This window comes from Schistocerca nitens, chromosome 1 (genome assembly GCF_023898315.1).
Source record: "Schistocerca nitens isolate TAMUIC-IGC-003100 chromosome 1, iqSchNite1.1, whole genome shotgun sequence".
Lineage (NCBI taxonomy): Eukaryota > Metazoa > Arthropoda > Insecta > Orthoptera > Acrididae > Schistocerca > Schistocerca nitens.
This window is the reverse complement of record NC_064614.1, coordinates 306,330,933-306,355,054: the sequence shown is the minus strand read 5'-3', so window position 1 is coordinate 306,355,054 and position 24,122 is coordinate 306,330,933. Positions and strand designations below refer to the sequence as shown.

Sequence of the window (24,122 nt, the reverse complement as noted above, 5' to 3'; positions counted from 1 at the left end):
CGTTCCACACTCTCTGTAGCATATCAGGCGTAACAGTTTGGATAGCTGCTGTTATTTCTCGTTTCAAATCATCAATGGTGGCTGGGAGAGGTGGCCGAAACACCATATCCTTAACATACCCCCATAAGAAAAAATCACAGGGTGTAAGATCAGGGCTTCTTGGAGGCCAGTGATGAAGTGCTCTGTCACGGGCTGCCTGGCGGCCGATCCATCGCCTCGGGTAGTTGATGTTCAGGTAGTTACGGACAGATAAGTGCCAATGTGGTGGCGCTCCATCCTGTTGAAATATGAATTGTTGTGCTTCTTGTTAGAGCTGAGGGAACAGCCAATTCTCTAACATCTCCATATACTGTAGTCCAGTTACAGTAGCGCCTTCGAAGAAAAAGGGACCAAAAACTTTATTGGCTGAAATGGCACAGAAAACGTTCACCTTAGGCGAGTCACGTTCATACTGAGTTGTTTCCCGCGGATTCTAGTGCCCCATATACAGACATTGTGACAGTTGACTTTCTCGTTAGTGTGGAAAGTTGCTTCATCACTAAACACAATCTTTGAAACGAAAGATTCATCTGTTTCCATTTGAGCAAGGATAAAATCACAGAAATCGATTCTTTTAATCTTATCAGCTGCAGACAGTGCTTGAACCAATTTCAGACGATAAGGTTTCATAACTAACTTTTTTCGTAGGACTCTCCATACAGTTGATTGTGGAATTTGCAGCTCTTTGCTAGCTCTGCGAGTCGATTTTCCTGGGCTGCGAACAAATGCTTGCTGGATGCGTGCTACATCTTCATCACTCGTTCTCGGCCGTCCAGAACTTTTCCCTTTGCACAAACACCCATTCTCAGTAAACTGTTTATACCAACGTTTAATACACCACCTATCAGGAGGTTTAACACCATACTTCGTTCGAAATGCACGCTGAACAACTGTCGTCGATTCACTTCTGCCGTACTCAATAACACAAAAAGCTTTCTGTTGAGCGGTCGCCACCTTAGCATCAACTGACGTGACGCCTAGTCAACAGCGCCTCAAGCGAACAAATGTACAACTAAATGAAACTTTATAGCTCCCTTAATTCGCCGACAGATAGTGCTTAGCTCTGCCTTTTTGTCGTTGCAGAGTTTTAAATTCCTAAAGTTGTGGTATTCTTTTTGAATCACCCTGTACTACTCCGAGCTACAGCAGTTACAGGAGTGTGCCCTCGTTCAGTGTAAATGCATGGTGTCCAGGTCCCATAAGTGTGTTGATCCCATGGCCCACAGTGTTGGGAAGCGATGTCACGAAGATGGCCCTAGCTGCTGCCCCAGTAGCACAAAGGTCTCACTCGGTGGGTTTACCTCAGCAGTGCTGCCTCAGGTGGGATGGGTTGCTGGCAGTTGATGTGACTCTTTGGGGTAGCAGCCTACAGCAGGAGGAAAGTTTGGGGCTGCATGGCAGCAGCCAACAGCAACACACAGGAGATGCTGATTCCAAGTCCAGCTGTGTTGAGCTGGCCAGACAGCTTTTTATGTGTTGGGGCAGGTCTTGTGTTGAGGTCACACATGCAGTCTGCCAAGTACCAAGCAAGTGTGTCAAAATGCTGGTTATTGTCTCACCAGCTGAATTGTGGTTGTAGAGCTGCTTGCATGGCATAATTGGTGAGCTCGGGGGTGTTGGCAAATATTTGGATTTTGGCATTGGTCCCTGTCTTGTGCTTGCACCACTACTGCCCTCCCTTTCTGGAGTAATTCAGTGCACTGACTTCTTGAATGGATAAAGTAGGTGCAACAGAGAAGCTGCTTCTACGGTTCATATTTTACAAAATACTAATCTGGAGCAAAACTTCGAAGTTAGCTACTGTATTTTTGTATGTATGTAATCTTTGTTCCCATATTTGTATTTACACTATCTTCACTGTTCTACCTTCTTGGGCCAGACACAATTACAAATGACAGGTATCTCTATTGCTCGGACACTAGTATATGTGATATGTTCCTACACTTGACGCCACTGGTTGCTCTTGTCCATACCAGTCACACTTTAGTCTGCTCTTCAGAGTTTCCTCATTGCTTCATGTAGCATTTCCTATGCTGCCCTACTGAGCTTCTAGGCAAAGCTGGTCCATAAAACACAGTCCATACATTTACATGACAATTCAGAAGCTGTGTTACTCCATTTCATAAGTATAGGAGTGGGGATTCGGGAAGCATCCTACAGCATTACAAAACTATGTACCTACTCATTCTCACGCGCTATCCTCCTTTGCTCTAGTGCATAGCCCTGCAAACATATCACTTATTGTAACATGTAGTTGTGTCAGCCTAAGAACAACCCAGACAGTTGCAATGGGCTGGTCTTCGCAGCTTTGTTTGCCTACCTCAGCCAGTCGTGTTACGCAATGTTGTAGACATCTCTGTGGCAATGCCTCAGTGTTACCACAGATATATAGATGACTATTGCTTTTGCCTGCAGCTGTTAGCACTCACTATCCAGCTGAAAGCTAGCAACAGAGCTTCTCTCATGGGTTTTTCTTAGGCTAACTCGACTTTAGTTGTCACACTTCACAAAATGTTCAACTATTTGCAATATGTAACATCAATGCTCCCTTCCACACAAGATTACATGCTAAGTTTCCAGTATACATATTCCAGCATTACACATTATCTGTAATCAGACATCTTTCTTAGTCTATTCTAGTGGTAAAATAATCTTGTGTGATCAGGCAAGTGGTGGTGTCATCTTGTTGCAAGTTTCAATGAGTTTTGTACTGATCATCTTAGTGAAGTGTCAGTATGCCATGTTCTGCATATCAATATGACTGCTAGACTGCTGAACACTTCTGTAGGTGGGCAAACTGCGCCTGTGGAAGAGCATGCTGTGCTGGTGGTGTGGGGATACCGCATGGTCCTGGTGCGGGCTTAGCCCTGGTGTCCGTCTATCCTGTCCGCAGACGCCACTGCCTTAAAAACAGTGTGTTCCTTTCATATTCTTGTGACTGCAGAAACCCACACAGTACAGAGTTAAAATCAGCTGTACTGGTGTATTAGATTACTCTACTGCGCAACAGACCCCCTGAATCCAATGGTTCTGTATTGATCCTTGGTTTGTTCAGGAATAACAGGTGTGTACCTCGTTGGTGCTATGCTCTACCACCATGGACTTGCGTGTCTGCCCTAATAGTGAAAAGCCGGCCGCTGGTGGCCGAGCAGTTCTGGCGCTACAGTCTGGAACCGCGCGACCGCTATGGTCGCAGGTTCGAATCCTGCCTCGGGCATGGATGTGTGTGTTGTCCTTAGGTTAGTTAGGTTTAAGTAGTTCTAAGTTCTAGGGGACTTATGACCTCAGTAGTTGAGTCCCCATAGTGCGCAGAGCCATTTGAACATTTGAACCCTAATAGTGACTATGGTGTGTTGTTTATGGTACTGGGAGAATCTGTATTCCTGCAACTTGGAGTTAGTCAGACTTTATTATACATTCACTACACATCAGGCAAGAGACTAATCATTAGCATATGTCTTTGTAATGCTGACCAAGGACGTGGCTAGGATTTTGTCAAAGGTGAGTCCGATTTGTTAAAGAGCACCTTAAAAGGGTTCCTTTTTTTTTTTTTTAATTGCTTTCACAAGGCTTTCATATAAATAGTATGGTCTTCAAAATTAAGCAAGAATGTCTTTCTTAAAAAAAAGACACTCTCGACAGTATGTAAGAAATACCCAAGTGCACAATTAAATATTTCTTTATTTGGCAATATGATAACGTCACTCACTTGCCAAATGAATTATAATCCTAATAATAATGTATTTCCTCTTTGCTATCAAAATACAGCTCAGTCTTCTGATATGAGATTCACTATCACCTCCCAGTCCTGAAAGTAGCATGCTGATACACGGCTATCCATGATGGTTGGATAAAATTTGTCATTTTAAACAAATAGATACCATTTGACCCATGTCATGACAGGCAGCCTCATAGTTTTCTTGTGCATGTTTGCATATTTTGACATTATAGATAGTAAATTTATACATATTGTGTATTTTGATTTTTTAATAGTTAATGTGATGTATTTTACACTGTAACCCTGTGCATTAATACCTTTTACTGCCTTTAGTGCATAATATCACATTATTGTGCATAATAGTGTATTTTCTCAATTTTGCTCCATAAAATATGGAATTCCCATAAAGAACGATAAACCATGTTATTTGTCAATGATCTCAGAATTTTCACCAAGGAGGGAGGGATATAATCTAGTTACTCAGGAGTACTGTATTTTACTGAACCACTACAAAGCAGTCATACTCTAATTTCCTTTGACCCTCCAAGGTCATTTTACACTCTTTAGTCTATCAGTCTGCATTGGAGCTGCAGAAGTTATCAGTGAATGAGCTTGAACCTTTTGGAACAGTGTGATTATTACCTGCATGCTTGTTGGAAAAAGAGATCTGATATCACTGTGTTTGACAGAGAAGCTAGAGCAATTTTTGGTGGTGAAAATGCAAATGATCAGCAATTATTCAGCCTTACACTTACCTAAATTTCTTCATTTAAGTATTTATCTGTTACTTCTTGAAATGTATAAAGACTGTTAAAGAATGTCCTGGCAGATAAATGCATCAGCCTACATGAAGAGAATTTGGATAATTACTTATTTATAAATGTGACTTTTAGTGCTGGAGTCTCCAAAGAGATATTCTGCTTGCCTTTGATTCAGCTCTTCTCATTCAAGTAGTGAAACTGCATCTTTAAGGGAATTGGAAACTGTCAAGAAAAAAAGGAATTCGGAAGGAATAGGCTGTGGCCCATAGTAAGGAAGCAACACACCACGTAAATTGAAAATGGGAAATGCAGAAAACCATTTTCAAGTTTGCTGGTTGATGGTTTCAAACCATCTCACCTCCCGAATACAGGGATTGCTAGCTTAGTGCCTCAACTCGGAGAGCTACCCCAGTCAGTGGAAAATTTGAAAAAACTGGTTGTTGTTCATTGTGTTAACAACAAAATCAAGCTTATCACTCCAAGGAATTCTGATGTTGCATGGCTTTCCTTTAATTGTGCATTTCTGGTCATTTCATAGTGCATGAATGCATGCATATTTTAAGATTTAATTATGCATAGAATTCATGGCTTCATTTATTATAGCATTACAAGAACATAAATAGATTTTGGACAAATACGAGGGGAGGGGATAAAGGGCACAGTTGGCTCAGACAAATTTAAGCATCATGCTGAAAAATCTGTAGCAAATGAACTAAAAAAATGTGCTGTCGTCACATAGCCCTTCTGCTCTCCACAAAAACCCTCCCCCATTGTTCCATATTGAAACTGATTTTCATAATTGATTACTGCCCGTGGGACCAGATTGGGCTGTATTTTGCCATTTGGGCTACTGATGGTTGAATTATGTGCAAATTTTGTAAAGAAAAACAACCATCCCTGCTTGGGCAATATTTTTGTTGATAAACAATTTTTGGGTGACAGACAAATCCGAGTGAGTTTTTATGAACTGATTTTAATATAATGTTATTTGTAATGATGTTCACTGCCCCGCTGCCTTGTGAAGTACTGAAATATTGCAACCTCAAAGTTTTAGCAGTCTTAAAATGACACCTCCAGTGCTGCTAACATTAGACTGCTGTAGATAGCTATTTTACAGGGTGTATACAACCCGGGACAACCGGGAAATCCGGGAAAAACCCGGGTACTTTTTCATCCGGAAGAAAACCGGGAAAAACCCGGGAAGTTTTCGTAATCCCGGGAATTTTTCGTTGTTTTAGCTTTCAGTTAAATTTTTGTGATTTTGACCTGTAAGACTTGTTTATCTAGCATAGAATGTTATTGTATCCTGCTACTGGAGAATGATACTGCAACAATAAAATATAAACGAGAGGAAAAAAATAAAACTTTAGTGGCAAAGTAAATGCGCAGTTTACAACAGCAAAACACCGTGCACGCACAAGCGTTTGCAAATAGCAAAAATATGTCAAAGGTTGTAGGGCAAAGACTATGAAATTCTTCCTAACAATAAACTGCTTGCTATGAGCATGACGTCACAACTGTTCACATTATATTCTTTTGACCAGTTGCCAGCGGGCTGATAGGCATTCGCAGTTAACTCGCGTATAAGCAGTACCTTCTCCCGCTTCCCGCTACTTGAAGTTTGAGTGTTAGCTGTATCGGCAGTAGTGGCAAACAGCCAGATGCAAACGAGAAAAATTTTTCTCGCGCGACCTAGCTGCCAGATTCGCGCTTGCACAGAGTCGTCAGTTGTAGTGGGGAGGAGGATAGTCTCCACGTGATCCGTGTTTACGTTAAGTGATTTCGCTGCTTCTCTTCGTGTACAGCTCGCACGTCAAATTAAAACAAAACGAATTTCTGTGGCCGGGAGCTATCAAGTGAATTAAAATACATTCACATAATTACGGAGGGCAAAAATATTAGTTTCAGTTTTCTGATTTTTTTTTTTAATTTCCAAGTTAGTAGCAGTCAAGCATTAATCGCCTTGCAGAACAATGAAGTTTGGTTTTATTAATCTTTCCGCTGAGGCAATCATTTAATTTGAAACGAAGTGTTTCATTCTACAGTTTTGGCTAATTCCAACTGTTAGCTGAATTTCAAGTGCACGTTATCTTCTGCCATGTATGGCATTATGCCATACTAAAGAACCAAAAATGAGATCGTAGAGTACTGGTACTCCAAGAAAATTCACATCCCAAAAACCACACTGAAAAGCTTAATATCCGATGGGACCTACTTCATTGTGAATCTGAAAAACCAATTTGCACTTCAAGCCGAATTGTGCATTTCCGATGCTCTTTGGAGTATACTCTAATGCCCTGTTTCTTTTATGGTGTAATGTAAGCTCTCTTAGTGCTTTATACACACGAACATGCGGGCTTCCTACACCACTGCTGTTGCACACGCACAAAATGCGTTTTCTGGCGCTCTCTGGAACGGTGTTAGAAAAGCGTTACTGTCAAACTAAATTTCTTTTTACGTAAGATGAGTTATGTTACGTGTAAGAAAGTGGGATGGATTTCTAAATCACAGAGCGTTCGAAACTGAACAGTTGAGGATCAGCCACTTGCAAGAATTTCCAACCGAGGCATTTATGTAATAATTTTACATTTACTGGCACATTTGTGTGATGTACCTTAAAGTATAACAAACGCAAAAAAAAGATCAGTATTACGTGTGAAAGCTTAGCTTCTGCTGTAGCGTGTTAATCTTAGAGACCAATATTATATGTGAAAGCTTAGCTTTTCTTGTAGATATACGGTACTATGTACATTAATGTAAAGCGTTAACTTTTGCTTTTTGCGTGTTTGCGCTACGTAACCAGTGATCTTGCTATTGGCTGACTATAACACGTGTCCTATGCTCTCAATAGCTGCTGTGATCGGGTGGCGAGATCTTGTGGCTTGAGATATGATTGGCTTACAAAAGGACATCGCAACCTCGGTTTCAACGTTGCGGAAACTAATGCTGTGTTTGGTGCAATTCGAATTTATACTTTTGTAATATGAAAATATGAAGCGTATATGTTGCTGCAAATGAAAAGGTCTTTCCAAAACTTCTCTCCTTTTTTTTATTAAAAGTCTTTCCAAAACTTCTCTTCCCCCGTCTTTTCTTTTTTTTCCGGGAAGTTCTACGAGATTGTATGAAACGTAAACGATTCAAAAGATTGATAAGTTTTACAGTTCCGAGGGAAAATGTACGGAAAACCTACTGTCACTTAGCAGAGAAAAAGTGTATTTTCACCCGGGAAAAAGCGTATTTTTTAAATGGGATATCCGGGAGAAATCCGCGAATAACCCGGGAATTTTTTTTCCTTGTCCCCGTATACACCCTGTTTTAGTAGTGCGCCAATATTTTTAGCTTACCATAATGATATAATCAATGATTAGAAACAATCGTAACAGCTCATGGCACGAAAACACTAATTGACAGCAATTACATTGACCCTAGAATACTAAAGGGAGAAAATGTTCCATTGCTAGCAAACCGTTGTTAAGTTTACTGCTTCGCATTTTATTCAAAGGAAGTCATTATTTATAGGTTACGCATTAGTTTCATTTGATCTCCGGTGGTATATTACATACCAAATTAAGTACAAAATTCACTGTTTTACACCCTGTTGCAATCATAAATTTTACTAGGGTTTAGTAATCTAGGGTTAAATTTAACTGCAGGTAATAACTGAATTGATTAACAATACAACAATTGAGCTTGAGTAAGGCCGGAAGGCCAGTAATGGGCTGTAGTTGGTCTTAACTAAAGCACAGATGGGTGATAGCCAGTAGCACTATTGATAGATTGATAGTTTAAATCTATTGACAGCCTTGACTATCGATGGTGTGTATCCTTCTTTCATCGTATGATTGAAAATCAAAATATCTTTAAATTACCACTGTACGCAACAGACCCACCCACACCCACACACCCTCTTTGGCTAGGTCTTTGTGCCAGCATCCAGTTCAGGCTCCAACATTCCACTGATCAAAATAAAAAATGCTATTACAAATTTATTCCACATAAATTGACATATTGTGCCGTGACATCAAGCACAGCACTACAGTTCCGATCACCACACAGAGCCCAGAAGGAATAACTCAGGCAAATAAATAGAACAACCAGAACATGCTCTGTAATAAATCTTCATACATAATATACTTCTGACCCTTGAAATGATCTGTCTACTCAACTTTCCCAAAGAACAACTATTTACAGTTGTTAATTTTACATAAAGACAGTATGAGATTTTCTTATTAATCAAATAGTTTCCTTTTTTTAAATTCTTACCAATAAAAATAGTGGAATGTTCCGTACATTCTCGTAATTCTTCATTACTCTTTCAGTCTAGGCTTTCAGTGGCCAAGCGTATGGCAGGAACGATACACATTTGGCTGCTTCTTCCTCTTCCTCCTCTTCTGGGCTGTCCTCCCTCCTGTTATCAGTCTGTGAGGCACATCTTATTTGTGTCTCATCGTAACCGTTTTTGCAGAAGGTTTGCTGGAGGCAAGCTCTTCGTGTTACAAATTGACCTGGCTCTATGTGCTAAGGTGGTCACTACTGAGTTGCATAGTGCTGTGGTGGCAACTGCGATAATTAAAGTATAGGTTCTGTTCATCTTCTTCCTGTAGGCAGTGTCCCAATGTGCTGTCCGTATTTCTCTTTATCAAAATGTCGAAGAAGGTTAGGCTTCTGTTCTCTTCTACCTCTGTGGTTAGCTTGGTGCTGTCATGTATGTCACCAAGATGACTTAGCAACTGTTGTAAGTTTTCTCTGCCAAGTGGCCACACTACAAATGTCATCTACATACCTGTAGAACATCTTTGGTTTTAGGTGAGCAGTATTCACCGTTACATCCTTGAAGTGCTCCCTGTATAGGTTAGCAATACTTGGAGCTAAGTGGGGACCCAAGGCAACACCATCTATTTGCTCATACAGTTTCCCACAACATTTGAAGTATGTGGTGTTTACTACATGTCAAGAGAGTGACTGTGTTCTCATTCAAGTGTCCCTCAGTAGAGCTAAGAATCTTCCTGTGGCACCTGGGTGGAAAGCGATGTGACTTAAAAGCTGACTAGCAGAGCCTTCTTGTCCAAGGGTAACTCTCACAGATTCAGTCAAGTTCGTAATGTGATATGGACAGTCAACCACGACACATTTTATCACATGCACTAGATTTTGACTATCCTGTATGTTGACGAGTTTATGGTGCTCATAACAGGCTGTTGCGGAACTTCCTCATTATAGATTTTCAGAAGGTTATATAGTCAGTGGTGGTATCTGTGCCCTGTGGTAAAACGTTCTGATGGTGTTCCTTTATTGTCCTGACCTGTTAAAGACCAATTGTTTTGCTTGTGATATGCGTTGTCACATCCTTTCCCCTTGTTTCTATGCCAGATCTTGCAGTGAAGTGTCTGTCAGTAACCTTCAGACTTCAGTAGCACTGTTGGATTACCTTTATCTGCTGCTAAGACCACTACATCTTTGTCATCACATAGGGCCAGTAGCAACCTGTGTTCTCCCAAAATGTTGGTCTTCAGCGTTATTGTATTCTTGAGGGCCTGGTGTGTCTCCCTTCTCTTCAAATCAAAAGGGTAAGCTGCTAAGCAAATTGACCTTTTTGCTACTATGTCTGGATAAGGAAGTGAAGCCACAGTTTGCTATGTTGTGGCATTGTGCGAACATGACCAGGACAAAATGCGTATTATGATGCTTGAGTTTGGCCTTGATGCGGGTGCACATCCATGTTACCAGACTAATTTGACAAGAATGCAAGGACATTATTCACTCACCACCTGTATCTCGCTTCGATAGGAACAAGTTTCTCTGATTTCCAGAGCTCGACACCAGGAAGGCTAAACCAGCAATGCTAAGACCATCATCAACCTTACAGAGAATTAGATGAGCCATCATTTCAATGTTTGCTCCAGTTCCAAGAACATTACCAAAATGTAACATAAACATCGTTGAGCAAGTCATATGTGGACTCCCTTTGGAGATCGCTGAAGAAGGAAGGAGACATGCAGGATCCTCGAAGGCAATAATGCCGAAGAACTGCTGGCAGCAGAATGCAGGATGCTATCGGCCCTATGTGATGACAAGAATATAGTGGTCTTAGATGCTGACAGTGTTACTGAAGTCTGGAGACTACTGGCTGAAGATTGACACTTAACTGCAAGATCCAGCATGCAGACAAGTGGGGGAAGGATGGACAACATTTGTGATGTGCAAAACCACAGCTGAAGACTGAACAGGAACACCATCAGAAGGCTTTACCCCAGGCATCAGCCTCATCATGACTGTATGGCCTACTGAAAATCTATAAGGAGGAAGTTCCAATGTGGCCTTTTATGTACACCATAAACTTGCCGACATACAGGTTAACCAAACATGTAACACAGCTGCTAAACCCTGTCCTGGGTGACTGTCCACATAATGTTACAAACAGGACTGAATTTGTGACTGTACTCAAAGGATCATGCTTACATGAGAAGGGCCTACACCCAGTCAAGGTGCCACTGGAAAATTCCTTAAACTCTATTTGAGGGACACTTCGATTATGTCACAGTCACTCTTTCAACGTGTACTGAAACCTATAACAAATTTGATTGGAAAGTCTGTGAGCAAATAGATGGGTTTGCCGTGGGTTACCCCGTAGCTCATGGCGTGGCTGCTCTACACATAGAATGCTTACAGGCTGTAGTTCTGAATACCACCCACCTAACACCAAAGGTGTTCTTCAGATACGTAGCTGACATCTTTGTAGTATGGCCACTTGGCAGAGAAAACCTACAGGAGTTCCTATGTCATCTCAGTACCATACATAACAATATGAAGTTTACGAAGGAGGTAGAAGAGTTGGGGCATTCAATCTACAGGAAGAAGACGCATACAAACATATATACCTTAATGCTTGTCACCAACCAGCACAACTCGGATCACTGCTAATCACCTTAGTACATAAAGCCAGATCCATCTGTGACAAGACCACCTTGCTGGATGAGTTACAGCATCACTGATTGGAGAAGAGAGGATGAACAAGTAGTAGTAGTAGTAGTAGTAGTAGTAGTAGTAGTAGAAGAAGAATGTGGCATTCCTGCTGTATGCGGGACTGCCAACAGCAAAGATCACGAGAATAATGAAGAAGCACCAAATTAAAGTTATCTATGCAAGACGGAAAAATTAAGGATATCCTTTGCTTGACCAAAGACCGGCTAGGTTTACAGACTCTGGGCATTTACAGTATATAGTGCAAATTTAGGATGAAGTACATTGGACAAGACACAGTGATGCATCTCAGAGCACTATACAGAGCATATCGGAATTGTTCAACTAGGGCAGGCAGAGAAGTCTGCAGTGGCAGAGTGTAGCATCAACAAGGAATACACTTCGATTTTGAAACAAATAAGCTATGCAGCACCAACGTGTTCTGGGACTCAGTTGTCCAGGAGGCAGTTGAAATCTATATGCACGACAATCTAATAAACTGAGATAGATTTTAATTCAGCTTGACGTGGGATTCTGCAGTGCAAAAATACAACAGGAATGCTCTGTTGTGAAGATGACAGCGTCTGAAGACAGAATGGACAGACACCGTAACGCAAACCTCATGCCAGGGTCATGCCACATTCTACCAGGACAGGCACAGCATCATCTTCTGGAGGCCAGTGATTGGCCTGTCTACAAAAATGATCAATGGTCCAGTAGTTACATAGATACACAGAACATGGTGTCCTGACACTTGATGTTAAGATGATGGGTACAAAAGTGATTGAAAAGTCACAAGATGATGCAATCAGTCGGCTGATGACCCAAGAAGATCTTATCATATACACACATGTTCAGAAGTACAATGTATTCTTAACTGTTAACAGGCAGTTAGTAATACACAGTAAGCAACACTACAGTTGCTCATAAGAATCGGAGAGCTTTCATGTAAACTTGAGAGTGCCTCTCTCACCCCAAGGGATCCATCATGCTGCATGATTTCCAGCCTGCTTCTGTTATTACACATATGATGCTCCATACAACTTTGTAGTATTCAGTTCATTCTCCCTTACACTGACTGACAGTTATTCTTGGGAGATTTTCTGCTATCGTGTACAGTTTCTCAGCTTGACTGAAGAAGTCAGGGCCAGTGACTTGCCTCTCATCTGTGCGATGCCTTCAGTATACTGCTGCTTTGAGTCAGCTGCGTGATACAAAGATAACAAATCTGAACAGTGAAATACTGTTATGAGACTGTTCTGCATTTCACTTTGTCAGTGCTGTCCACAGTTTACAACTACCTTACTAGAAAATAAATAAGTTATAGGACTGCGGCACAAAAATGCAGAAAGAGGAGAAAAACTCCACAAGTTCGGAAAAGTCACCCATGATCCGAGGGGAGACTTAGTGGATGGGATGAGAAGGAAAGTGTCTTCCCTTCTTATCCTGTCCGATAAGTCTCCCCTGACCTGTGGTTCTGGTTGACTTTTCCAAAATCTACCCTTTTCCTAGACCTCTCCAGTTCCTTTCCCTTCACTCCTCTTCCTTCCCCTTTAACCCTTCTGCCCGAAGGAGTAGCCACTTGTTCAGAAAACTTGCTTAGTTATAACTTTATTTTGTGTGTGTGTGTGTTCTGCCACTGCTTGGTGAGTAGATTTTTTATCTAAATGATAAACATTTCTGAAAATCAAAGGCTCATCAAATTAATCTATATATTTCTTTAAGGAAAGGCAACTAATAATAGCTTTAACAGTGTTTACATCTTTTTCAAATGGGCATATTCAAAAAGTTCACTCATTCTTTCCTCATAGTAGCAGTCAAAACATGTTTTTGAACTGAAGTGATCTGTCTCAAAAGCGAAATAAACATTTCCCAGTCAAACAAAATGAGCTCTTTTTCAGTCGTGCAAAGAAAAGTCAAATCTTGAAGTATAAGCTTTTGAAAAATCAAAATTCATTAATTTTTGAATTGAGTTCGATCTTGAGTACCACGGTTATCAGTTGAATAATCAAGATGCCATTTACGCAGTCTTGGGACATGCTGGCTGGCTGCAAGTGAGGGAAGAATCAGCATCAGAAAGTCATTTTATCATAAGATACAAGCTGCCAAAATATTTTCTAAATTTGTCTCAAGATTTATGAATTATTTTGGCAGCAAATTCAGACAAATCTGTTGTACATAGTGTTAAGCAGCTAGGTCATTATACCTAAGCAGTCGAGCATAATCACAAACTGAGCATGGCAATATTCTTTGATCATGAGTAATAGTAAAGTAATCTTTGTTAATTAATTCATGTCACAGCATGGAAAAACTGGTCTTTGAGTACGGCTTCCTTTAACCCCCATACATACATCTTGTAAAAATTTCAGCCAGATTGGAGAGATGAGATTGGAGGCCCTATCGTCAAAAATCTTCCTGGCACTGCACCACACCATCCCATGCCACCTCAATAAAAATGGGTGGGAGACTGTTAATGCTAGATAGTGTAATTTACATTTCCTCAATGCTAAAGCCATTACTCTCTGCTAACTGTTTTGGTGGTACATTGATGGAGATTTCGGTGGTGGTGGTGGTGGTGGTGGTGGTTGTTTCAGAATGGCATGTCCTATCAGAGGTATTTAACATGTTAATGGCAATGGGTGCAGCTCATGAGAATTATTAGAGTGGGTTTATCAAGATTCTCTGCCCTCTTCCCTACATGTTTTCAGAGATTGCAGACATGGATTTACAATAGTGGCCATGTAAAACCAACTCAGAATTGTAACAGGCAAGTCAGAGGACATATTAGAGATAGTAAATGTGCAGATATTGTTTTGCAATAAGTTTTGGATACATTTATTTCCACATGAAGACTAGCTCAGGATCCTAAAGTAAGCAAAGCTGCAATCTGGAGAATTCTAATAAATTGCAGCTTATGCCCTTATCAGATTCATGTTCATCAGTCGTGGAGATTATTTACAGATTAGAAATGACTTTTGAGAGTTCTTTCCAGATGAAAATCTGGGGTTGCAAACTTCCATTTTGTGGACTGATGACATTCACCAATCTAATGGGGATGCAAATGTTGACAGTGTTAACTATTTGTGGGAAGGAAATGTTCATTGGTTACATTAGTAACGTGCAACACTTTATGGTGGTGAAAACGATATCAATATCCATCAGCTAGATAAAGAAGTTTTTGAAGATGGCACACAGTAGAATGTGAGCATTATGAAAGATAGTTCATATTTTGCAGATATTTTTAATATAGCAACGAAAATAGGCAATTGTTGACAATTTTTGATAATTATTCTTGCTACACACTGAGATAATTGGTGCACGTAATGCAGAAGAGAAAGTAAAACATTACACCAAAGAAGGCATAAACAGGACATTATGTGACAAAAAAATTTCTTACATCCCTATCTGAAATAAAGAATATTATTGTGTGTCTAAAAAATAAACATTCTTGTGGGTTGGATAATATCTTCCTAAACTTACTAAAATTTTTAGGCTGTCTAATACATAATATTCTTAGTCACTTAGGTAATGCATCATTAATTCGGGGTGTTTTGCCAGATATTGAAATATGGCATTGCTAGGCTTTTCTATAAGAAGGGCAATTATATTTATTGAAGCTCAGAAATCTAGTGTTGTTTCTGCAGAGATGCAGGGTTAATGGCTACAAAATGTTATACAGTAAAATAATTCATACAGATACAGCATTTGCAACTGTAAAATTTTTAGTGTTTCCAACAATAAACTACCATTTACCTTAGAAACCAAATTCTGCCCACATGTATGCCAAAAATGACAGCAGCTATTAGACCTAGAAACGATAACACTCAGTGACCATAGTAATATACAAAAATAGAAAGGAACACTTGCAAATACATGAAAATACATACAATTTATTTATTTTGGCTATAGTGAAATAGCTGAACAAGACAGCTAGAATATTATGCTTCGAATGTGATGAAAAAATGAAAGAAGTGTTCGTTTCTGACCACTGTATGCATAATGTATTTAGAGCATAGTTTTGTTAAGGTTTAAAGTGAGTCGGGGATTGGAGGGGGGAGGGGGGGGGGGGTGTAAGATAAGGCTGTATAATTAATGCAATGCAAGTTTGCATTCAGATTATCAACAGAATAAAAAGTATAGTATGATTGGATAAGTAAAGTCTGCTCACCAAGTGATGGCAGGAGAATACACAAATAAAACAAGTTTTACTTATGCAAGATTGCGGAGCCAGTGGTTCCTTCTTCTGTCAGCAGGGTTGAATGGGAACAAAGAGGAGTGAAGGGAAAGGAACTGAAGAGGTTTAGGAAAAGGGATAGTTCGTAAAAGTCACCCAGAACCCAAGGTCATGGGAGACTTCAAAGATAAGTTGCCCATATTTCTCATTCCATCATAACGTCTGCTCACTTTGGCTCATCAATTGGCTCTTTGCCTTGGTTCATGTATCTTTGTTGGATATCTCCATTTCAAACAGATGAAGGTTTTTGATAAAAGAAATGTTTCTGGAAAATAAATACAGGGAACTGCCAATATATTAAGTTCTTGGAAAATAGATGTTGTGGCTAATCACACTTGTATTTACATTATTTTTATAATTCTTTATATGCGAGGGAAAGCTTTTCTGTGCATAACTTATGCAAAGGAATGTGATATGCTTTTGTTAAGTGTGCAGGCCCATGGTGCACAGTTTTTAGATGGACTTCCTATCTGATCAGGCTTATTCCTGCTGAATATGTAACTCAAATTTTAAGCCATTCTGATGGGTTGAATTGTTGGTTCAGTAGAAATTTTTGTCAAAGGGACTTGCTGCCTCTTCAGGTGGCTACTGCATGATAAGCTGGTCCTCTGAAAGCTCCTTTTATGCTTATACCAGCCTCATCTTTGGGCTGCCATAGTGAGGAAACAGGATTGTATTCTGGAGAAGCAGTTTCCATTATGTCACTAACAAGGGAACCTCCCCATTGCATCCCCCTCAGATTCAGTTATAAGTTAGCACAGTGGATAGGCCTTGTAAAACTGAACACAGATCAATCAAGAAAACAGGAAGAAGTTGAGTGGAACTATGAAAAAAATAAGCAAAATATACAAACTGAGTAGTCTATGCGCAAGATAGGCAACATCAAGGAGGCTGTGGGCTCCAGAGCGCCGTGGTCCCGTGGTTAGCGTGAGCAGTTGCGAAACTGGAGGTCCTTGGTTCAAATCTTCCCTTGAGTGAAAAGTTTAATTTTTTATTTTCAGCCAATTATCAAAGTTCATGCACTCACACATAATCAACGTCGCTTTCCAAAATTCCAAGAGATGCTCAGATTTGCTTGGACATATGCAGGATTTGACAGTCTACACACGGAAAATTTTGAAAACGTTAAAAGGGAAAACTGTGCGACTGTGAAACTATTGCATTCATTTGTTGCAGTTTATGTGACAAACTCTTACGTTTTCATCACTTTGTTCGGAGTGATTATCACCTCCACAAGAAAATCTAAATCGGGGAAGGTAGAAGAATCTTTTTCCCCATTCGCCAAGTGTACAAGTTAGGTGGGTCGACAACATATTCCTGTCATGTGACGCACATGCCGTCACCAGTGTCATATAGAATATATCATACGTGTTTTCCTGTGAAGGAATCTGTTGACCTATGACCTTGCGATCAAATGTTTTCGGTTCCCATTGTAGAGGCACGTCCTTTCGCCTACTAATCGCACGGGTTTGCGGTGCGGTCGCAAAACACAGACACTAAACTTATTACAGTGAACATAGACTTCAATGAACGAACGGACAGATCATAACTTTGGGAAAAAAAGTTTTCATTCGAGGGAAGACTTGAACCGAGGACCTCCCGTTCCGCAGCTGTTCACGCTAACCACGGGACCATGGCACTACTGAGCTCACATTATCCTTGATGTTGCATATATTGCGCATGGACTACTCAGTTTGTATATTTTGCTTATTTTTTTCATAGTCCCACACAACTTCTTCCTGTTTTCTCGATTTATCTGTGTCAGTTTTTCAAGGCCTATCCACTGTGCCAACTTATAAATAAATCTGAGGGGGGTGCGATGGGGAGGTTCCCTTGTAAGTACACTTCCCACTATGTACTGTGCCCTCAGTGTGTGTAGCTCAGGATCCTGTGCTTTGCTAAGATGAAAGCCAAAGTTTTAGCTAAAATGTTTTTGAAGTGAAGATTTCTTCTGCTTCTTTAAGTGCACTGTCCCAGAAAGGCATTTCAGAATACTTATTTTTTTTTTTTTTTTTTTTTTTTTTTTTTTTTTTTTTCCACACCATACCGTGGTTAGTTTTTTAGGTGTCCTCTGAAATTGTTAACATCATGAGTTTGCCGGTTTAAGTGTGGCTTTGTGCTCGTGGCACCTCTCCTCAAATATGCATGCTCTTTAGTCAGAGTAAACTTTGCTTCTGTGGCTGGGGATGCAGTAGCAGAGGCTTTTGGAGGTGGGCTAGCTACATTTGTTGTGCTGTCCTTCAGTCCCACCTCTCATCACATCCCCCTCATACGGATGTATGCTATTGGGTTGGAATCTTCTGTTTATCCTGCTTTTGTGTTAGCATCAAAAGCATGTCATTTTTACTTAAATGTAATTGTTGTGTTTTATCATCTTGTGTAAAAGAAGAAAGTTGAATGTGCTGGTCATTAACTATTACGTGCTTATTAAATGCAAACAATTGCTAAGTAGAATACATTTAGTTGTAGCAGATGGATGCTATGTGCAGAAATTGTCAGTTTGGCAGCAGGCATGTATGTGTAATTTAATTTCATTACATGAACTTCAAAAAAAAATTATCAATTTGTAACTGAAATATTTTTTTCTCTTTGCAGACCGCTTTGAAAAAATGATTGAACTAACAGTGAAAACCCTGGACTCGCAGAATCATAGCTTTTCTGTGCCAGATGATGTAAGTTAACTTGCATTAAATCTGCTATTAATTTAACTTGATTGCAATTGCATGTATTAATTATTCTCATTATTTTCTAGACGACAGTGAAACAATTGAAAGAGCGAATAGCAGAGTCTATAAGCTTCCCAGTTGAGTCACAGCGCCTTATTTATTGTGGTAGAGTTCTTCAGGATGAAAAATTATTAAGTGAATATGGTATGTATACATGTTATAAATTGTTGGGGTGTCGTTCTAGCAGAGACCGGTAAATGTCCCATGTCATTGAATATAATTTTAATACCATTTGTTGAAGGACGAGGTTTGTGACAGTAAAGTAATAGGTCAAGAAGTTTAATTATAGGCTACTTTATGCACATGTGAAGCTGCTTAATCTCTGATAGACCACATTGTTTAACAGGACATTTCACATGCCACATCATGCATGTAGACTGTTGTATCAGTCGTATTTTGGAACCATGTCTGATAGTAGTGCTAGATGTGAATCAGTCTAGGTTTCCATATGATGGGGCAGTTTCTGGTAAATTGTTGAACAATGTACTCCACTGATATTTGTGAGGTGTATTGTCTCTTAGACTATTTTGCAAACTGAAAATAGAAATTGACTCCGTGGAATTAATAATTCAGAGCTGTATAGTTCTGTGGCAGGGGGGTAACACAGAAAGTTATAAAAATTTCATTGGGCCAAAATCCATTATATCCCCCCCTTAATACATGAAGTCAGTTTTTTCTGACCTTGCATCCTTTAAGAAACTGTTGATTTTCTAGATTTCAGTTTTGCACATTCTAATGTAACATACCATTCTTTATAAAGGCAAAGCAGGAAAAAGAACTGAGTTTTATTAATCCTTACTCTGCTGTGGGTGTCTATACACATGTCCTGCTACATTGTCTCCTCAGGTGATGTGGGCATACATAAGTGTGCCGGTTTGGTGTTCCTGCAGTGCTATGGGCTTCTGAATGCAGATGAGTTACTTCCATGTGTTGGTGAATAAAAAAAATTGGACTATTTATCATATAACATATGTGCCTCCTTGCATGCTATATTTGAAAGAAACCTTGTTTTGATATCTTGAATTGTTTGAGATATGAGTATTGTTGCGACCACATGAATCGCGATGTGCAAGGACACGAATAGACGTGTCGCTTGTGACCGTCCTTTGTATTTAAAGCACAGTAACTTGAGAAAGTGAGATCATTCTGCACTCAATTTTAAATAAAATTTAGATGTCTTGTGTAAATTTCATTCTTTGCAGTGTATGGTCTAAAATCAACCATATGCAAAGTTTACGCTGTGCATATTTACCTCTGCAATCTCTAAAATTCATGCAGTGTTTTACTTAAACTGATGTGATGAGTAAGGATGACGGATAATGAAAAGAAATTCAATTTGTCACCAAGTAAAGATATCAAGTGTGAAATGTCCAAATAGCAATTTTTTTTCACCTAATAGTTTAAGAAAAATAAGTATTTCATATTGGCCAGATGCTGTCTCACAATGCAGACACAAACCTTTGGTGAGCATTGCAGCCATAACAAAAGATGCCTCCGCATAGAAAGCAGATAGCATGTCTTGTAGCAGTGAAAGGATTAAGAATGCTAAGCAAACCAGAAGCACTGTTGAACACCTCTGCACCACAATCACCACCACCTAGTCCGGTATTTTGGAAAATCTCTTTAAACTCACAGTATTTGGGTCACAATGGCTCATGAAATGACATTCCACTGTGTGGTATATGTTTGAGGCGATCTGAGTCCTTCATTTTCTGCGAGTTGTTTTTTCTTTGAGGACTTGCGAAAAAGTAAATGGAATGCTACAAGATGGTTAATGAAAAGCCTAACTGCTTAGATATTTGTAAAAGCATGTAACAATGCTAGATTATTTATGAGCATAATTGTGCAAAAATATAGCTTGCAGACATTTTTTGTTCCAGAAAATTTTGGGCACCTCCATTTTATCTACCTTTAATGAGGCTCCGCCATACATTTATCTCACTATTTTGTGATAATATTATGAAAGGAATGTTGGCACTCACCATATAGTGGAGATGCTGTCTCAGATAGGCACAACAAAAAGACCGTCACAAGTAAGCTTTCGACCAGTGAGGCCTTTGTCAAAAATAAGCGCGCGCGCACACGCGCGCGCACACGCGCGCGCACACGCGCGCGCACACGCACGCGCACACGCACACGCACACGCACACGCACACGCACACGCACACGCACACACACACGCACACGCACACACACACACACACACACACACACACACAACTGCAGTCTCGGGCAACTGTAGCCACACTGCGAGCAGCAGCACCAGTGCCTGATGGGACTGGCGACTGGGTGGGGATCAGGAGGAGGGTGGGGTGGGGAGGGGGAGGGATAGTAGGGGTGGTGGACAGTGAAGAGCTGCTGGTTAGATGGTGAACAGGGGAGAGGTGTGAAGGAGGGGGTAGCAGAAAAGGAGAGAAGTAAAAAGACTGGGTGTGATGATGGTCCACTTGTTTCTTTGCCAGTTTGTTGGTGGCCATTTATGCAGACAGCCAGCTTGTTGGTTGTCATGCCATATAGAATACAGCACAGTGGTTGCAGCTTGGCTTGTAGATCACATGACTGGTTTCACAGGTAGCCCTGCCTTTGATGGGATAGGTGATGTTTGTGACCGGACTGGAGTAGGTAGTGGTAGGAGGATGTGTGGGACAGGTATTGCATCAAGTCTATTACACGGATATGAGCCATGAGGTAAGGTGTTACGAGTAGGGCTCATACCCCTGTAATAGACCTAGGTGCAAGACCTGTCCCGCACATCCTACCACCACCACCCACCACCACCACCACCACCAACAACAACAACAACAACAACAACAAACTATTCCAGTCCGGTCACAGACATCACCTACCCCATCAAAGGCAATGCCACCTGTGAAACCAGTCATGTGATCTACAAGCTAAGCTGAAACTACTGCACTGTATTGTATGTGGGCATGACAGCCAACAAAAGCAGTCTGTCTGCATGGATAGCCACTGACAAACTGTGGCCAAGAAAGAACTGGACCACCCTACTACTTAGGACGCTGCCCAACACAACATCCTTCATTTCATTGACTGCTTCGCAGCCTGTGCCATATCGATCCTTTCCACCAACACAAGACTTTCTGAATTGCGCTGTAAACTTTCTCTGCAATACAGCGTACATTCCCATAACCCTCCTGGCCTCAACCTTCGTTAATCATTGTGCTCGCCCATCCAGCTCCTTCCCTGTTCCCATTCTAGCACTACACAGCCCTCATTCCATCATCACACCCAGTATTTTTACTTCTATGCTTTTTCCACTACCCACCTATCCCCTGCCCACCGTCTAACCTGCAGCACTTAAATGTCTGCCACCCCTACCCTACAATCCCTCCCCCTCCCTGCCCCAGCCTCCTCTTTACCCCCACCCAGTCACCACTCCCATCAGGCACTATGCTATTGCTAGCAGTGTGGCTACAGTTGCCTAAGACGGCTGCAGTCCTGTGTGTGAGTGGTGTGATGGATATGAGTGTGTGAGTCTGTAGTCTATTTTTGACGAAGGCCTTACTGGCCGAAGGCTTTAGACAATCTTTTTGTTGTGCCTATCTGTTACTCAGCATCCTTGCTATACGGTGAGTATATTGTTACATTCCATCCTAGATCTTTCACTGTATTGTCGGTTACTCTCCAAACAGAAAGTGCACAGAATGAAATTTCTGATAAACCCTGAGCAGTTTTGTTACTACAGACATTTTGAAAGTATGAAATCTTTCAATAGGACCATTTGGTGTTCAAAACCTGGGAATAATATTCGTTTCTGACTTACAAGAAACATCCAGGATTTCATCCGCTTGTACTCAAATTAATTCGAATGGCTTTAGCTCTTATTTAATGCGACCATTGATGACATTGGTAACTGATACAATTAATTTGTTTTGAATTGTGCTTGATTTCTTTTGAACACAGAAGTGCTCTCCAAGTACTCACTAATAAACTGTTTGTGTCTAGGTAAAGGTTCCAGTAATTAAAGTTAATTCCCTTTGTTATCAGAACTTCCATCTTCAGAGTGTTCTTTGATTGCAAACTCTTGCTTGCCCAAGAAACAAAACGTCAGTAAAGCTCTGGATTACAAACCTGTTTTGTTTCACATTCACATTGTTTTATGGCTAGAAGTTTGGCTCCTTCAGAAATTGAATGTTTGATTCATCCATCCCCCAATAGCTGAAAACTCTAGATTCCAAATGTGCCTTCTGGAATTCTGTCATTTTTTGTCCTTTCTGTCACGTTTCTTTGAAACACATACTCTGAAAGAAGTAAATACCAGACCCACCATACAAAATAAATGTATAAGAACACAGTTTGTTACAGAGCAACCTGGAAGCCAAGTATACTTTTTACATCAAGGAAATTGAAATAAATGTGGTGTGAATCACTTACAATATGAGCACAATTTGTTCCATAAGGCTAGCCTGAAAATAGTTTGTCTAACTCACGAAGTAAAGACCCAAGTTTTCCCTCTGCACAAACCATAATATTATCAGTTAATGACTTGCACTCATGAATTATGCTACTAAAACAAATTTTGTTAAACCAGGACAGAACAGAGTGTGAAATAACACACACTTTCATAGCTGAGGCAAGCTCATTGCCACACTCCAACACATGTGACTGCCTGTCACATGGAAACAAGAAGTTATTTCCAGAAGTCTCCAGTGAACTGTCAGACTGGTAGCAAGTGTAACCCTGTTAACTATCAACTCGTGCATGGATCAAATAAAACTGTGCTGACATACTAGACAGTTACACTTTCCACAAAACAGTGTTGCATTATAATTCTAATTGTAAGTTTCCTTCTTATTTATGGGTAGGCTGAGCCCCAAAAGTCTCTGGAGGGCTTCAAAACAGACAGTAGAACAAAATGTTAAGCGGCTTGGTGTTATTGGAGATAAGGGTAAAAGTGCAGCTTTTTCCATTGCTTGCTGCTGTTTGTAACAGTTCATGTGATGAATGACTGGAAGTGAACACAACAAATGAGGGGGGCATGGGAAGTCAATTACATTACTTGTTTGTAGTTTCCTATGCTTTGCAAATTATCAGGCTTTTTTTGCCTGCTCAAGGCATTTGAAGCTTGAGCTATTAGGTCTTACTCCAACAGTCATCTCAGAAGTCATGATATATTACGGAAAAACCGTGGATTGTTTCTGATAAAAATGAACGTAAGTAGCTTTGATAAGCTGTGCTCTCAGGTCCTGCCATAACCACCTTCTCGTCAGTTTCACCATATTCCGAGAAAACAGTTAAATATTTGTGACAACAAAGGTTGTGAATTTCATTGCTGCTCGTTTCACTTGCAGCAATTTAAGGTGTGCTATTAAGTCCCAATTTAACCACAGAAGTCATAACATATTTGCAACATATTTGTGATAAACATTGTAAATTCCATGTGCAATTCTCATTGGCTGTTTTGTACTATCGTGTAACCTGAAGATGTGGGGACGCTGTAAGTGTCCTTAACGAAAAAAAGACAAAAATAAGGAAGTAAAATTGGAGGGGTTGTACCTTACAGAAAAGCAACATTACAAAGCTCTGCATGGTTATAGTTTCAGCAAGGTTTGTTATATCATCTGAGCTCAGGCTAAAATAGTGCTGACGTGTGTGGTATTAGCAGAGCATTGTCATAGTGGAGCATTTCATGTTGTAAGGTATAAGGAGAGAGACGTTCTTGT

At 40.3% G+C, this 24,122-nt stretch overlaps 1 protein-coding gene across 7 annotated transcripts in view; it reads left to right on the top strand.

Annotated features, from left to right (window-relative positions):
- Positions 1-24,122, top strand: part of LOC126248448 (large proline-rich protein BAG6) — a 250,397-nt gene that overhangs the window by 9,996 nt on the left and 216,279 nt on the right. For 6 of the 7 annotated variants that reach the window (XM_049949481.1, XM_049949489.1, XM_049949436.1 and 3 more), the window contains 2 exons: positions 18,308-18,384; positions 18,465-18,582. In XM_049949481.1, coding sequence (XP_049805438.1) covers positions 18,322-18,384; positions 18,465-18,582 — 181 coding nt within the window. In that variant the 5' untranslated portion in view covers positions 18,308-18,321. Of the gene's footprint in view, positions 1-6,938; positions 7,093-18,307; positions 18,385-18,464; positions 18,583-24,122 lie in introns of those variants that run through there. The other variant, XM_049949472.1, reaches the window with a different exon arrangement.